The sequence below is a fragment of the Glycine soja genome, chromosome 10 (genome assembly GCF_004193775.1).
Source record: "Glycine soja cultivar W05 chromosome 10, ASM419377v2, whole genome shotgun sequence".
Taxonomy (NCBI): Eukaryota; Viridiplantae; Streptophyta; class Magnoliopsida; order Fabales; family Fabaceae; genus Glycine; species Glycine soja.
The window spans coordinates 49,807,539-49,824,875 of NC_041011.1; the positions used below are offsets into that span (position 1 = coordinate 49,807,539).

General features: G+C 32.5%; 3 protein-coding genes across 6 annotated transcripts; all 3 read right to left on the reverse strand.

The window, feature by feature from the left end:
- Window positions 1-3,731: 3,731 nt before the first annotated feature.
- On the reverse strand, window positions 3,732-7,616 carry LOC114372107 (acetylornithine aminotransferase, mitochondrial-like). Of its 2 annotated transcripts, none has more exons than XM_028329516.1 (4): window positions 7,433-7,616; window positions 6,760-7,205; window positions 4,875-5,309; window positions 3,732-4,485 (listed from the first exon to the last, which is right to left on the reverse strand). In XM_028329516.1, the coding sequence occupies exons 2-4, from the start codon at window positions 7,186-7,188 to the stop codon at window positions 3,958-3,960; spliced, it is 1,392 nt and encodes a 463-aa protein (XP_028185317.1). In that variant the 5' UTR covers window positions 7,189-7,205; window positions 7,433-7,616; the 3' UTR covers window positions 3,732-3,957. The 2 variants fall into 2 exon arrangements, with proteins under 2 accessions (XP_028185317.1, XP_028185318.1); XM_028329517.1 differs by lacking the exon at window positions 7,433-7,616 and adding an exon at window positions 7,293-7,397.
- Window positions 7,617-8,843: 1,227 nt separating this feature from the next.
- LOC114372544 (tubulin alpha chain-like) lies at window positions 8,844-11,299 on the reverse strand. The gene is made up of 4 exons (XM_028330152.1): window positions 11,102-11,299; window positions 10,298-10,532; window positions 9,829-10,199; window positions 8,844-9,708 (listed from the first exon to the last, which is right to left on the reverse strand). The coding sequence occupies exons 1-4, from the start codon at window positions 11,192-11,194 to the stop codon at window positions 9,058-9,060; spliced, it is 1,350 nt and encodes a 449-aa protein (XP_028185953.1). The 5' UTR covers window positions 11,195-11,299; the 3' UTR covers window positions 8,844-9,057.
- LOC114372543 (F-box protein SKIP22-like) lies at window positions 11,274-16,213 on the reverse strand. 3 transcript variants are annotated; one of them, XM_028330151.1, is made up of 2 exons: window positions 14,704-16,213; window positions 11,274-11,513 (listed from the first exon to the last, which is right to left on the reverse strand). In XM_028330151.1, the coding sequence occupies exon 1, from the start codon at window positions 16,139-16,141 to the stop codon at window positions 14,747-14,749; it is 1,395 nt and encodes a 464-aa protein (XP_028185952.1). In that variant the 5' UTR covers window positions 16,142-16,213; the 3' UTR covers window positions 11,274-11,513; window positions 14,704-14,746. The 3 variants fall into 3 exon arrangements, with proteins under 3 accessions (XP_028185952.1, XP_028185950.1, XP_028185951.1); XM_028330149.1 differs by lacking the exon at window positions 11,274-11,513 and adding an exon at window positions 13,098-13,428; XM_028330150.1 differs by lacking the exon at window positions 11,274-11,513 and adding an exon at window positions 13,498-13,792.
- Window positions 16,214-17,337: the final 1,124 nt, after the last annotated feature.

Sequence of the window (17,337 nt, forward strand, 5' to 3'; positions counted from 1 at the left end):
TTTATTGTCGTTCAATTGTTTTAAAGAAAGATACAGAGAATACAGTAAAAATAATAGATGCAACTATGCAACAGTTAATGCGATATGATGAAAAAAAAACATAAATGATACTGTAAATTAGAAAAATAAGATTGAAAAAAAATCATATTTTAATGACTTGGTAGGTTTACAAAGTTGTTGCAATAACTAACTGTCCATAATTATTATTATTTTCTTACTAGTAGAGGAGCTTGGTTTGACTTCCGTTCTCATTCTCAAATCTCAATATGTAAGATCAAATCCAAGTAAAAACAAAAAGAAAAAGTAATTATCAATCAAAAGAAAAACAATTTTCTCTTTTTTTACGAGTTACTAGTATCATTTTAATTGGAAGAACATCAAACGTTATTAATTGCTTACCAAAAATATCATGTGGACTTTTTTGAATTCTTCTATTATAGTAATCGTTTTTAGAAAAGGTGATCCAATGAAGTATTTACCAATTGTGGAAGATTAATTATATTGGTATTTATTTTATTTACATGCACATTATCAAATAATGTTTTAAGAGATGAGTTTATCATAAATTCGTTTAAACTAAGACAAATGTTACAGTACGAGTTAAAAATATCTATATAAAAAGAATGTATTATTATTATTATATAATACAAAAAAATATTTAATATCTAATTTCTTACGATATTAAAAATATTTAATAGTATGCATTAAATGAACTTTGACCATTATCCTTAACACAAAAATTAAGAATAAAATGATGAAAAAAAAGATGGAATTTTTTTTTTGGAGACTTAAAATAACATATCATACATGTTGGGTTGAAAAGTTAATGGTTTTCATTTTTATATTTTAATTTCTTAAAAAATAAGTATGTTTATAATATGAACTTTTTAAATATATATAATAACATACGTGTTGGTGTGAACCGTGAAGGTGGGGATTGAAAAGTTAATGGTTTTCATTTTTATAATTTAATTTATTAAAAAATAAGTATGTTTAAAGAACTTAAGAAGAAAATGATGAAAAAAAGGTGAAATTTTTTTGGAGACTTAACGTGTTGGTGTGAACTGTGAAGGTGGGGGTTGAAAAGTTAATGGTTTTCATTCAAAGAGAACAAAGTAATTATCAATCAAAAGAAAAATAATTTTCTCTTTTTTACGAGTTACTAGTATCATTTTAATTGGAAGAACAGCAAACGTTATTAATTGCTTACCAAAAATATCATGTGGACTTTTTTGAATTTTCTATTATAGTAATCTTTTTTAGAAAAGGTGATCCAATGCAATATTTACCAATTCTGGAAGATTAGTTATATTGGTATTTATTTTATTTACATGCGCATTATCAAATAATGTTTTAAGAGATGAGTTTATCATAAAATAGTTTAAATTAAGACAAATGCTACAGTACGAGTTGAAAAATATTTATATAAAAGAAAGTATTATATATATATATATATATATATATATATATATATAATACAAAAAAATATTTAATATCTAATTTCTTACGATATTAAAAATGTTTAATAGTATGCATTAAATGAAAAAAAAGATGGAATTTTTTTTTGGAGACTTAAAATAACATATATCATACATGTAGGTGTGAACCGTGAAGGTGGGGGTTGAAAAGTTAATGGTTTTCATTTTTATATTTTAACTTCTTAAAAAATAAAAAAGATGATTTTTTATTTATTTAATGCATAATATTAAATATTTTAATATCGTAAGAAATTAGATATTTAATATTTTTTGTATTATATAATAATAATAATACTTTTTTATATAAAATAACATATCATACATGTTGGTGTGAACTGTGAAGGTGGGGGTTGAAAAGTTAATGGTTTTCATTTTTATATTTGAATTTCTTAAAAAATAAGTATGTTTATAATATGAACTTTTTAAATATATAATAACAAATTCTGTTATAAAAAATAATTAAGTAAAAAGTTTAATTCTGTGAGAGAATTTTAAAAAGGTATGTAAGGTTTAATCATTTAACGAAAGCATGTGAATTATTCAAAACTTTATACATATTTATCATTTTCACATTCTATCTCCATTTTTTTCTTTCAAATAATCCACTTTGTCATCTTCGTCCATATGCTCCTAATTTGATGAACAATGGGCGATATCACTTCTTCATCATCAATTTGCAAGTCACGTGAATTATAAATATGATTTAGTCACATGTGACATTTCAACCAATTGATAAGAACATCCATATCGGTGGCCTGGGAAGCAATTATGCTTCGGAAGCAAAGTTGCTTTTTATTTTATTTATCAGCACACCAGTTGCTTCTTGAAGCACCGATGCTTTAGCATTTTTAATGATGTAAGTTTTTTGGTGGAATCATTGTAGAGATTAAGTGCTTAGAGTTATTTGTACTGAGAAAAAAACGTAGAAGGGTGATGTGTAAATGTAGGACTCATTGGAATCACAAAAAATGAGTTGTTCCATTGGATGTTCTAACTTCTAAGATACTTCTTTCTCATCAAATTGATAAGACACATCTTATTCTACTTCATTTGCTTCTAAGTGATCCATTGATTTCGTGGCGCATCAACCTTGTCCTTTGTGTTTTGTTATCTATGAATCTTGGGTGATTTTGATTGTGTGGGAGAAAAAAGAATGAAAAATAATAATAAATTAAAGTTGAGAGAAAGAGATCTCAAATGTACATTATTTTTTGAAAATCTACTCATGAATAGTAATTTCTTCCCCCACAACCAAACAAGCACTTAATACTATTACAATTAACTCCAAAATGAAATTAATATCTTGTTTAAATATTTATTAAGTCCTAATTTTTATTTGAATATTAAAATTAGTTCAATGTTTTATTTATTTAAAATTTGGCATTCTATTCATTAAATGTTTTATTTAAATTTAAGACTTGGGGTCATTTGATTTGTTAAAATATAAGTGACACCACAACTATAGAAAACTTATGCATGAAATAAGGCATATTCCACTATAATGATGGTAAAAGGTGACAACCACAACGATAGTAACTTTTAAAATGCTGGTACTTAACAAATTGGTAATCATACAATTATTGTTATAAATATTTTAAGAATTTAGTTTAAATACTAATAATGTAAAATTTAATCATAGATATACAGATTTTTATACTAACTATTTTAAAGTTGTATTTAAGATGATTTTGGATTAATTAACTGTATAAATTTTTATATTAACAGTGCATAAAAGTCAAACTTTTATTTTAATATAAAAATAAGGTCTTTAATCTATGTATTTATCAAATTATAAAAGATGATCGATTTTTATAGTCACATATATTCAAATGCTTTCATGGTTATTCACCAAAAAAATAAAATGCTGTCATGGTTCAAACTAGGGTGATTTATCTCAGTTTGCTTTCACGTACATCCTTTCCAGATGGACGTCAAAGTGAAGCAACTAAGGAATGGCTTCAACGTGTTTTATATACTTTGACATGATATTCTCTCATAATGCACGTATTGTATGCATTCAACGTTGTTTGAAATAGACACTTAGTGTATGGTAAAACACACAAAAATGACCTAATGTAAAGAGGTAATTTTAAACAGTTAACTGAAGTTTTCATATTTATTATTCGGTCTCTTTCAGTTAGAGTTTTCATTTTGATATTATTGTTCGGTAAGACATTTTGAACTGGTCTTATCCATTCCCCTAGAACCTCTCAAGATATTTGAAGTCATACTATAGTTATATGCCTAGCTAGAGGGTAAGACACAAGTTCAATATAATATATAACCCTACTGGGAATTCATGTGACTTAGGTGATGATATTGATGATTCCTTAGCTGCTATATTATTAGAAGCCTTATTTTATCCACAGAATCTGGTAAGTTAGGCAACACCATCTGTGACTCAGCTACTCAACAATACACCACCAAATATGTTCTATTTCGCTAGCAAAGTAAGGCCAATACTCTTTCTCCTACACTCCTAGTTATCAAGAACTGGTAAAGTTTGGCACAAAATGCCAGCCGCTTGCTCTAGCTCCTTCTCTGTTATGATCAATGGCGGGACTAGCCTGACAACATTTCCTTTTCCAGCAGTTAACACTAGGAGGCCAGAACTCCGGCATGCATCTACGAGGGGTGATGCAGGTACATCTAAATCTATTCCTATGATTAGCCCAACACCACGAATTTCTTTCACATGCCGGTTTTCTCCTAACTTTTCCCTAAGTAGTTCTTTGAAGTAGAGGCCTTTCTTAGATACAGATGACAGGAAATCAGGTTTTGATATTTTATCCAAAACAGCAAGAGCAGCACTACAAACTAGAGGGCTTCCAGCAAAAGTGCTTCCATGATCACCATAATTTATAGCAGAAGCAACTCTCTCAGTCACTAAGAGTGCTCCAATAGGTAGGCCTCCAGCAAGAGGCTTCGCAAGGGTCATCATATCCGGGAAGACACCATATGCCTCATGGGCCCAGAGAAACCCTGATCTACCTAAACCACATTGAACCTACAAAATCACAGAAAGCATATCATGGTTAAATAGAATAAAATTAACAACCAAATAGAATAATTAAATATATGTTATAAATATACTTCAAAATATGACAGCCATACTTTGTCACTCTGAATTAAGAAATTTTTGTGGATTTACTAGAAGGTCATGGTACTAGGCAATCTCATTCTTCTCACTATCAATTATTAAAAGGGCATAGATAAAATAAACCAACCAACCATTTCAAGTGACAATGCCATCAAGAGTAATATATCAGACAATCTTTTTGGAAGCATCTTAAAGCAACTAAAAGGAATATATATATATATATATATATATATATATATATATATAACCAATTTTGTGTCTTTGACTGTTACATATCAATATTAGATATTTGATACCTCATCAAACACAAGAAGTGCCCCAGTTTCATCACAAGCATTACGTAGAGACTGTAGAAATTCTTTTGTAGCACTGTAAATTCCACCTTCTCCTTGGATGGGCTCAACAAAAACTGCAGCAATCTTGCCCTGCTTAATTAATTCAACTGCAGCCTGAGCATTTCCATACTCTAAAAAGGTCACTCCAGGCATAACAGGTTCAAAAGGCATTCTGTATTGCACTTTACTAGTCAAAGCAAGTGCACCCAGGGTTCTTCCATGGAAGCAGTTACTAAAAGCTATGAACTCTGTTGCTGGAACTTTCCCGTTAGAAGTTGTGTGCCTCTGATACTTTCTTGCAAATTTGATAGCTGCTTCATTTGCCTCAGTTCCAGAATTTGCAAAGAATACACGATCAGCAAAAGAAGAAGCCACAAGACGCTTTGCAAGTTCTACCTGCATCAATGCCAAAATAATTATAGAAACAGATAAAGGTAGAATGCAACACTGTGCAGACACCTTACATGCTTTTACAAGAAATAAACCAAAGTAAAGCATAATGGAGCAACTATAAACAATTACAAAGAAATAGATAAAAAAAAAAATATATAAAGCTATGATATAGACATGCACAATAACATTACAACCATATACTTATTGGATAAAGCAGAAAATGAACAAGTTGCTTTCTTTCCTTTTCATGATGTGGGTACAATGAAAGAGTGACATTACAAAACCAAATGAACAATGGCAATCTCCAAAGCGCAATGAAGTATGTAACTGAAATCTTAAAATCTATCGAGTAAAGAAGGGAGGATTCATATAAAGCCATACATTCAGGGGAAGGAAGAAATTTGATATGGGGAAGAATACAATACACTGGATTCTATGAACAGTTGAGTCTGAAATTGGAAAGGAATGTAAATAAATCATTTAACACCTTATGAAACTAATAACTTAGGATTACTAATAAAGTCCTTCAAATTGTAAATTAAAATATATATATATATATATATATATATATATATATAGATATTCATAGAAAGCTTAAGTGTTGACAATGTAATGTACACTATGTTTCATTTTGGACCTGTTTTTCATTATTATAAAGTGGTTTAGTTTTCCTTTCCCTGCCAGAGTTCTAGACAAATTCTAGTTTATAGAAACTCAAAATTTCATAAGCACTATACTCTTAAGTTTACTAAAGCTTGATAACAATAACTGAGTTTCTCTTCATTCAGTGAATTGTAGTACAATATAAAACAAGTACTCAATCCTGAAAATTAACTTTTCCAGAAGCTATGATAAATCACCATTAAGAGAACCATGTTCCACCATCAAATCTAAAGTTTTCTTGCCAATCATTGGTAAAAATTCCTAACTCCTATACCTTTTTTCAAAAAAACTTAAGTGCACGCAATTTTCTATCCAACTCTTTGTTATTATAAAGTCAGCTAAAGTATTACTTTCAGAATCTCTTTTAAAGCCAAAATAATAGTTGATACACACCACATTGAGCAATCATAAATAATTAAATCACCAATCCCACCTCCAATGCTCCAACCCTGACATTCACAAAATTATGCATACCCTCATAAGATCAAAAAAAGGTAGAAAAAGGCTTTAAAATGTAAGCTGAAATTATATATATATATATATATATATATATATATAAACAGTTGTGAAATAAATACTAGTAAATTTGTTGCCCGGCTTAATTGTTTCCAAGAAAACTAGTGTCTTAATCCAAACTTTTTTCATGATATCTACACAAATTAAAGATGACATAAAAACAACTTAGATACAAATACACAACTCATTGTATGCCCATATGCCCATATTTAAGACAAATGAAGACATTGATATATAATATATAAGACAAACAAAAATAATAACATGCTCAAACCTGAGGAATTGTGTGGAATATATTGCTGGTATGAGTAAGGGTGCCGGCTTGCTCAACAACAGCTTTCAACCAGTCTGCATCCCCATGGCCTAGTGCATTGACAGCAATCCCAGCACTCAAATCTAAATATTCATTCCCTTCAACATCATACAACTTACAACCTTCCCCCCTCTCAAGTACCACTGGTGTTCTTGCATATGTCCCAACCAAATACATCCCTTCCATCTCGATCACATCCTTAGTTTTCTTCTTCTCCGATGTTGTATTCCCTGTATTAGGTGCATCAACATCCACGTTAAGACACGCACTCACAACCCTCCGGCATCTAATCTGAACAACAGGACATCTTCCCACCAAAGTGCTTTCTCTCTCCAAATTGAAAATTTGCCTAGGTTTGTAACATGATTGAGAAAAGTAAACTGCACCCATTGCACTATTTCGTTTTGCTGAAACAAACCAAACCAAAAAAAAATCAGCTTGCCATATAGTTTAAATTTCAGACACTCCACTAATAGCAAGAATTTTCTGGTCACCTCTATTTATTCAAAACAAAACTGAAAAAACTCGTGCATTTACTAAATTTCCTGGGAAAGCAAATAAGAATGGAGAAATTGAATTGAAAGAAGAGTAGAGTATTAGGTTGAAGAAAAATTGATGAAGAGCGAGTTATTACCTGATAATGAAGCAAATTGGGGCTTTCCTCGCTTCGCTAAACCGAGTGTGAGTGGAATTACGTACGCTTCCTTACTTCCTTGCCTATCTTCGCAAGAGGGGTTTTGGCCACTAACGTCAGTTTGGTAATAAAGAATAGGTAAAAATAAATAGAGTGAATGGAAATTGAAAATGTAAATAGAAACAGGAAGAGGTGAAAAACATAAGAAGAAATAGAAGTGTTTGATTTAAATGAAATGGAAAATAAATATGTGGATGGAAATATGTAAAAAATAAAATAAAAATTATTAATGGATCAAACAATATTTTATTTTTCTTCTCTCCTCTATTAAATATACTTATATTCTTATTTTTTTCACTTTTTTTCGTCTTATTTGTTTTTCACTGAGGGGTATTTTTTTTACCATAGGATAATATGTCATCTTTGGGCCTACTTGTGCGTTTGGTACCTCTTTATTTATATATATTTTTAAACATGTTATATACTGTCAACCAAAATAATTTAATATTAAAAAATTAAATACCATTCTCTCTCTCTCTATATATATATTAAAAAACAAAATAGAAGTAATTTCATAATAAATATATATATACTTTCTATTTATTTTTTCATTTCTTTCTAAATTGAATTTTACATTTAATTTTTTTTACATATTGAGTAGTTTAATGATGCAAGAGTAATGGAAGCTTTTATTTTTTTAATAAACCTAGGATATCATTGATTGAGAGAGTCAAGAATCAATCTGATGTAATTTATCTAAGGAGTTAATTTCTCCTCAAAAAAAATTCTATGCACAATCTTGGACTAGAACACGTAAATTACATGCTTAAAGGATTATTATTGTCTATCACTCAATCATGTTGTTGATAGAATAGCAACTGAAGTCAATCAATTTTTAGCATTATGAGATGACTTTTTAGCACTATTTAAAATGTAATTTTTTTATTAAAAAAAATTAATCAATTTTTAATTGTCATGAAATAATTTTTTATTTTTTAATTGTTTGAATTTGTATTTTAAAATTATTATAAAGTAATAAATTTCCATAAACTATTAATTTACTGGGTCAAAGATTACAAAAATAAGTCATCAAAATTCGAATATTAAAAAATATTTTTAAATTTTAAGAACTAAAAAATACACACCCAAATGGATAATTTGTGTGCAATATTCAAATAAATAACTACACTGATAAAAACAAAATATAGAAGCTACTCCGCTCTACAAAAACAAAAAATCTTGGGATTTAGGATTTCTTCAACAAAAGCAAAAACGTTTTTAAGAATTTTAAAAATCTCGTTTCTTTTCTATTTTTTTTTCTCATTTCCTAAAGGAAGGGGATCTCAAAACTCCTCTCCTCTACAATCAAATTTTCGGCCCTTAAGTTCCGAAAAAGTACCACACTTAATCGAAAAGAAAAAAAGTCAATAATTAACACAGCTAAAACAAAATAGTAGTTCAGACAATGGTCAAAATATATATTGCCATTCCGTTTGGGTCTGTAACAGAAGCAGCGAAGCATAAAAACAATGCATCCAAATTAAAACCCACAACGGTACTGGTACATCTGAACATCAAACACAACAACAGAAAAAGACCACAAGAACAAGAATCTGAAGTAGATTCTAGTAGTCTTCGTCCTCATCCTGGCCCTCACCAGACTCAGCACCCACTTCTTCATAATCCTTCTCGAGGGCTGCAAGATCCTCACGGGCTTCTGAAAATTCACCTTCTTCCATACCCTCACCCACGTACCAATGGACGAAGGCACGCTTGGCATACATGAGATCAAACTTGTGGTCAATGCGACCAAACACCTCAGCCACACTGGTGGAGTTTGAAATCATGCAAACTGCCCTCTGCACCTTGGCAAGATCACCTCCAGGAACAACAGTAGGGGGCTGGTAGTTAATACCACACTTGAAACCAGTAGGGCACCAATCCACAAACTGAATCGTCCTCTTGGTCTTGATGGTGGCAACAGCAGCATTCACATCTTTGGGCACAACGTCACCACGGTACATCAGGCAACATGCCATGTACTTTCCGTGGCGAGGGTCACACTTGGCCATCATGGACGATGGCTCGAAAGCACTGTTGGTAATTTCAGCCACTGAAAGCTGTTCATGGTAGGCCTTCTCAGCAGAGATAACTGGAGCATAGGAGGAAAGCATGAAATGGATTCTGGGATATGGGACCAAGTTGGTCTGGAATTCAGTCACATCCACATTCAGGGCCCCATCAAACCTCAGGGAAGCAGTCAAAGAAGAAATCACCTGAACCCCAAAACAAAGAAACACCAATTAATTAATACACAGAAAAGTATAACAAGTTAGTTGATATTAATCACTAATGATTACAAGGAATCACATATATCAACATATGCATATCATTACCTGAGAAACAAGACGGTTGAGGTTGGTGTAGGTAGGACGTTCAATGTCAAGGGAGCGCCTACAGATGTCATAGATGGCTTCATTATCCAAAAGGACAGCAACATCGGTGTGCTCCAAGAGAGAGTGGGTGGAGAGGACACTGTTGTATGGCTCAACAACGGAGGTGGAGACCTGAGGGGAGGGGTAGACAGTGAAACCAAGCTTGGATTTCTTGCCATAATCAACGGAGAGACGCTCCAACAGAAGGGAACCAAGTCCAGAACCAGTTCCTCCACCAACGGCATTGAATACTAAGAACCCTTGGAGTCCAGTGCAGTTGTCAGCAAGCTTTCTGATGCGGTCCAAGCACAGATCAACGATCTCTTTCCCAACTGATAAGGTACCAAACAAGTACAACATATCATTAGGTATATGAAATTATGTTACTAACAACATTAGGAAATAAAGTATGATAAATGGTGTGACTTACTGGTATAATGACCACGGGCAAAGTTGTTGGCGGCATCTTCTTTGCCGCTGATGAGCTGCTCTGGGTGGAAAAGCTGGCGGTAAGTTCCGGTCCTCACTTCATCAATAACAGTGGGCTCAAGATCTACAAAGACGGCACGTGGCACGTGCTTTCCAGCACCAGTCTCACTGAAGAAAGTGTTGAAAGCATCATCACCTCCGCCAACTGTTTTGTCACTTGGCATTTGCCCATCGGGCTGCATAGAAATAGAAACAAATTATAAGCATCCACTTTCCATAGATAAATATTTCAAAATCGCATTAAAAATTCACGTTGCCTAGAAAATAGAGCGAAAATAAAAGGAGAAATGAGTTCATACGTAATTGATCGTAAACTGATTTTAGAGAAACTACTTTTAATTGTTCAAAAATATAGAAAAAATAACATCTACAACTCTAGAAGCACAAACATAAAATTTAACCTCAAAATAAAACGATTAAATCAGAACGATCTAATGAAAATTATTACCTAGCTACTCATATAGATCCGAACAACAACATGCATAAACGATTTAGAAAATGCAAAAACAAAACAGATCTGGCAGGACAGACGGAAAAAATACGTGAATTCAAGCACAATGCCAACATGTGGGAGTTCAAAGACGCATTAATCTAAGAGAAAAATCATAAACGTCTGAAATTTTGAAAATAACGTTCAAAGTTCTTTAGATCTGAGAAATAATAGAAATATGAAGAAAGAAAGTGCACGTAACAAGCCTTTGACAACACAGATCTGAATCAAAATATCTTGAGATTGAAGACTTACCCCGATGCCGTGCTCAAGACAGTAGAGCTCCCAGCAAGCATTTCCGACCTGGATACCGGCCTGACCAATGTGGATCGAGATGCACTCTCTCATTTTCAGAGATGAAAAATCGAATTCCGGGAAGGAAACGGAAATGGAGAATAAAGGCGTTTATGAAGACGCCTTCTTTGAATTCTGGAAGTGAGGAGCGTTCGTAGGATATGGGATTGGTTTTATAGGGAGATATATATATGGGGTCGCTGTGCTGTCGTTATCTGTAACCAGGGTTGGTTCAGGGTGCGTGAGCTGTCTCTATCTAACGTAACCCAACTTGCTAACCAGGGTTAGTTCCCCATCTTTCATTTTTTGAATTTTAAAATATTTTTTGCCGCCCGAGGCCAGTCCAAAACTCTGCCGTTTGTTTTGTGGAGTACTATTAGGATTTTCAAAATTACCAACATGGCAAAAGAGAACAACGGTAAGTTTAGTTTATTTTTTCAAACACATTATCATTTAATTAGTAGATTCCCCCTTCGTCAAAAAAAATTATAGATGGTCAATCACAATATTTATTAATTTTTATAATAATAGGTGACGGGCCCACAAAATATATAAAAAGAAAAAAACCACAAACCCATAACACATAACACATATAATAGTAAATATTCATTAAATCTTAATAAAATGAATGCTAAAAATAAAAAATAACTCGTAAGTTAATCTCTCGTCTAATAAGTTTATCTTAAAATTATTTTAAGAGAATGATAGACAAAACTAACATGAAACATGTTTGAAAAATCAATGGCAAGTCTCTCAAATGTAGATTGAGTCCACAAGTATCAAAGGAATTCAAACATGCATTAGATGGATCGATTATATATTTAAGAGTTAATCAATACTCTTGTCTATCTCTTGTTTGATGAATGTTTGATAAATTGTTCGAACTTTTTAAAAAATAAATTATTAATATTCTTTATTCTTAGAAATTAAACATGAAAATAAAAATTTATAATATTCACACACATTGTCCAATCAATTAAGTTAGACCTCATCATAATAAACTACTAATATAAACTATTGTATGATATTTGTTGGAGGTTAAACTTGTGAATTGTGATACTACACATGTTTTCATGTTTGCATCTAAATTAATTTAACAAAAACATGAGTTTTTTTTTTTTGCTATTAATAGTTATAGATATTGAAGTTTCATTACTTTTTTCCTAGTGTAGCTTGTTGCATGAGAAAACCTCTCTAATGAACCTATCCAAGAAGTCATGACTGGTGTGAACTTTTTAAGATGATCCCAATGATGTTTTTCTTAATCCTTAGATTATAATGTATTGCTTAAAGCATCTTTAGTGGATCTCATGATATCATAAGATGCAAAAAAAATTATCATTTTTGTTATAATAATAAAACCCAATTTGAATTCTTAGATTTTACTTGCACAGAAAAAAAATAAACCTCTTTTTTTCTTTCAAATGAATTAAAAATAATAATTATTGACAAAAATAGAGTTCTTTTTCAAAACTCAACCGAAAAACTCTTAAACAAGAACAATATTAGATATAATGTTCAGGAATTCTTAAGCGCACAAGAACCTCTATTAAAAGATGTTCTTACTTAAGCCCAGAGGCACTAATCTTAATTAATTGTCTGGCAAGTAAATAAAGTTGTGTTTGCTAAGAAGAAATAAATAAATAAAAAATAAAGTAAATGTAAGTAATAAATAAATAAATGAGTAAACAAATAATAAAAATTAATTGAAAAGTGTTTGATTTACGAAAAATAAATCTATTATTAATCGTCTTACTAGGTTGATAATCGATTATCAAAAGACTACAATCAATTATTATTTTGAAAAATCAATTATTTTTTATTTGCGTGATTTCTCCTCACAAGTTTAAATTAACAAAATATCTTATTCCTATCCTTTTAATTTCCCCACCTATTTGATCTCTCTTCCCTCTATTTCTTCACCATTTCCCATCAACCTGAATGATTCCACGATCTATGAGGGGGATTCTGGAGAAATTTTACTAATCTGGCTCAATCACCTTTACAATATCAGAAACCTAGTGTCCAAGTTATTACAGCTATGCAATTATGGCACAACTTAAAAACACAATTCCCCTAAGAAGATTCCAATCATTCCACAGAAAAGTCATGTCTTTAGCCATATTCCTATTCTTTGTTCTTTGTATTTTCCTTTATTTTAAGCAGTTTAATGCAGGCGATTTCATTCAGTAAAATATTACTGGAGAGATCGATGGTCATAACATCCATAAGCAGTTTCGGGAACCTTTTCACCATTTTGCTTGATTCTGGAGCTAATGTGACAGTACCTTGCAGTTTCAGAGACAAAATTGATGGTTTAATCTTTTATTAAGTAATCTTAAAAGGTAAGCAGACAATAATAGAATCAAATGGCTCGTTAATCACTGACATTATGTCTTTTAGTTAAAATATACAATTACGTAGTTCAAAATAGTGACAAAAACTGAAATGTTATTGCTAGAAACAACTACTACAGCTAACTAATTTCAGCCTATGTCTGCAAGGTCTTGAAAGAAACCCTAAACAAATAATACAGGGACAATCCTAACACAAATTAAAGTAACAGACTAGTAGTGCAATACAAAGTAACCTCCACCCAACCCCCTTCACACAATGCACAGTACTCTATTTTGGTCCATGATACTCCCATTACTGCAAGAATCAAGATACGATGTGATCACGTAGTCCGTGCAATTAATGGTCCATCATGCTACTATCTATCCATTGTCTACCAAGTTAAATTATACAACACACATTACCCGTCCAGCATGCATCCTATGAACTATGACTAAATATTACCCAATTTTAATAAATTTGGTTTCACCATTTATCAAAACATGGTACTTTTAGGTTCAAAACAATGTTTTTCAACTATTTTTATAGGAAGACATGAATGTATCATATTGTAAATAACTATCCCTAGATCTGTAGAACACATCATATATGTGTCCACACCAATGTTTTCCGTTGGGAGGAATCATGCGTAAACAAGATTTTTCTCTAATGGTCCATAAAATTTGCTTATGTGTCTTTCTCTAGGTCATAGCATACTATTGTTATATGGACAATTGGTTATATTAGTAACATCACAATTCGCCTACCAAAAAAAAAGTAACATGACTAACATCACAATTCACAAGATCCAAATCCCTTCATATCAATTAAGTCATATACTACACTACTACGGTAATACGTACATAGCAAAAACATGAGGTTCATACATTTTTGGAGAAAATGATATGTAACAGTTTTATCTATATACTGAAACAGAATTTGGTCTTCCCTAGGCATAAACAGGAAGACATGAACCAAAGACAACACACAGAGATTGAAGAATTCTGAATCATATTCAGATCCTATCATCATATTCAAAACGTATACCCAAAAGACAAAACAAATAAAACGGCCACAGAATTCTGATTTCTAACCCAAAAAAAAAGGCCTACAAATCAATATTCGCAAACATTATTTATTCACAAATCACAACCAGTCATCTATGATGAATTCACTAGCAATGTATTTTCCACATGTAAGGAGAAAACTAGAAAATAGGTGAACCATACCAGGCACTACACATTACTGATGAGTAGAATTCAGCTCAGCAGATTATATATTGAAATCTCCCAGAGTCAGAGTACATGGAGGAATGATATTCCGCCTTGGTTGGTATCTAGGGAATGGCACACCAAATACTGGCTGCACACCATATTCTCCACCCCAAACTGGAGGCATTCCAAAATGGTTGGGCGAGAAAATAATGTTTCTTGAAATCCCCTGTCGTCGAAAAGGAACCGCTTGACGCCTCTTCTTTGTTTCCCAGGACAAAGCAAACAAATCCTTGAAAAGCCACCCTTTTCTATCTCCCTCTTTTCCAAATTCCTCCTCATACTTTTTCTTCCACAACTCGTTGCTGGTGGACAAGTATCGCAGCTCCGAACAAGTACAAGCCACTTTGGCCAAATCAACACCCGGAAGACGCTCCAAAATCAAGAGCTTAAGCTCCATCGGTAGCCGCATAAAACAAGGCGGAAGATCCACCCCAGCCTTCTCACAAAGATCAATTAACAGTGGCAATGCAAGCCTATCTTTCCCCATCTTCCACATTTCAAAAACTTCATTTCCAAAGACAATATCTTCCCCATCATTAAGACTACCCTTGGTTTCAGAATTAGCCAGCATCGACTCTAAAGGCCTAACATATTTACGTGTATCCAAACAAACAAAATGTAACATCGACCTAACATCATCAGACAACGACCCACAAACATTCACAAAATGCCCCAATGTCTGAAACTTCAAATTCACACTGTGAGAAGCACCATTAGCCAGAATCTCAGGCAGGGTATACCTCAACGATATCACCGAAGAAAAAGCCGAAGGAGAATCATCAAGAAGGTCAGAACAACTAACCGCCATACGCGAATCCTTGTCGATTCTAACAAACCCAGATTCCAGAACAACACCGTGAACCGCAAACACTAACAACTTGAAATCAGTAACGTTGTTCCCAAGCGCTTCTTTCAGAACCCTTCTCACGAAGAAAGGCTCGGAATTGGTACTCACCACCACGGTCCCGTCAGACCCATCAATCATTTCCGCGGGTTCCGGTTCCGCAGAGTCCAAAGTCGGAGGCTTTTCGGCGGTGGGAACGGAGGGGGCGTCGCCGGCGAGGGTTTCCGGCGAGTCTTGGATGGTGGGTCCGTCGAGGGGAGCGGTTTCTGGCTTGTGGGGAAGGGTTTCGAGGGAGAAGGCGGTGGGGTTGAGAGAGTAGAAGATGAGGTCGCCGGCGGCGACACCGAGAGATTGGAGTGGCTCGTCCGGCGAAGGGGCGTGGATTTCGTCCTTTCTGTTTAGGGAAAGGTGCACAGAAGAGGAAGAGGAAGAAGAAGAAGAGATGGTGTGAGAAACGGTGTCTTTGAGTTGCTGCAGAGAACAGCAGGAATCGGGGACTTCGATTTTGAGGGTTTCTTTAGATTCCAAAGATCTGAGTCTGAGCTTCATCGTGTTTGATCCTATGTCGCTCTATCTGCCTCGATTTTGAGGGTTTCTTTAATATATATCAGCTTGCTTTGCTCGTGTGAGCCTAAAAAACTTTGACAAACACGATTTAAATCAAATTTATTATTTGTACATTTTTTTTAATTGAGACTTTCTATTTTATTTTAGCTTAGATATATTTTATGTCTGTGTATTTAACTTTTTTTATCTTTTGTTACTGTAATTTTTTATATTTTTTGTAAAGCTGTTTCATTCTTTATTTTTAAGTATTTTAGATAGTATTTTAAATAGTAAAAAATATTATTTAAAATATGTTAAAAGATGAAAAATAAAAATAAATATATTTTATAAGGAATAAAATTTTTTATAAAAACAAAAACAAAAATATTAATTTGTAGAAATAAAAATTATATTTACATCTTTTTTTTTATCAACCTTTAACCTTAACATTTGTTATTTGCACCTTTAAACAAACTCACTAATAACAATCAGACTTGACCTATAAACATTTAGAACACCTTAGTTTAGCTTATTTCCACTCTTATCTCTATTTTTTAAAATTAGTTTATTATAATTTATCTTTGTGGGTGCATTCGTTTGAGAGGAAAGAGGACAAATAAACAAATAAATAGTAAAATAAAATGAAACTCGTATTTTTATACTTTAACTTAATTCAAAAAATTTATTTCAATTCATTTTCTTTTCATTTTTTTATTATATCGAACGAACCCTGTATCTTTCTTCCTTCCATATAATTCTCTTTATCCAGAAACAGAACTCATGCCTCACTCCACTTGCAAAAGATAGAAGTTTTCCCAAATTAGAACACAACATCGTATAACATCCCATTTACCCATGTGTTAAACAAATGTCATTTCTTTGTCTTGAATCCACGCGATCATTTACACAATAAAGCATTTACCTTCTGCAATCAGGTTAACACAATGGTAAATGAGACTTAAAGATAAATCTTTTTTATTTTAAAAGATAATTATATGTTAGGTTTCTTTTCACTAACATAAGTGGATTTTTGCTTTAATAACAAATATTTTTTGTTTGTGAACCCAAAGGATAAGTTTTAGTAACTTTACTAGCAATGGGTGAGTGTGCCTCCCAAAGTTTTTAAAATCAGCCTGATCGATGACTTGCCTGTGTTGTTGGGTTGATAAGTCACTCATTGAACCAGTGAATTAGTAATT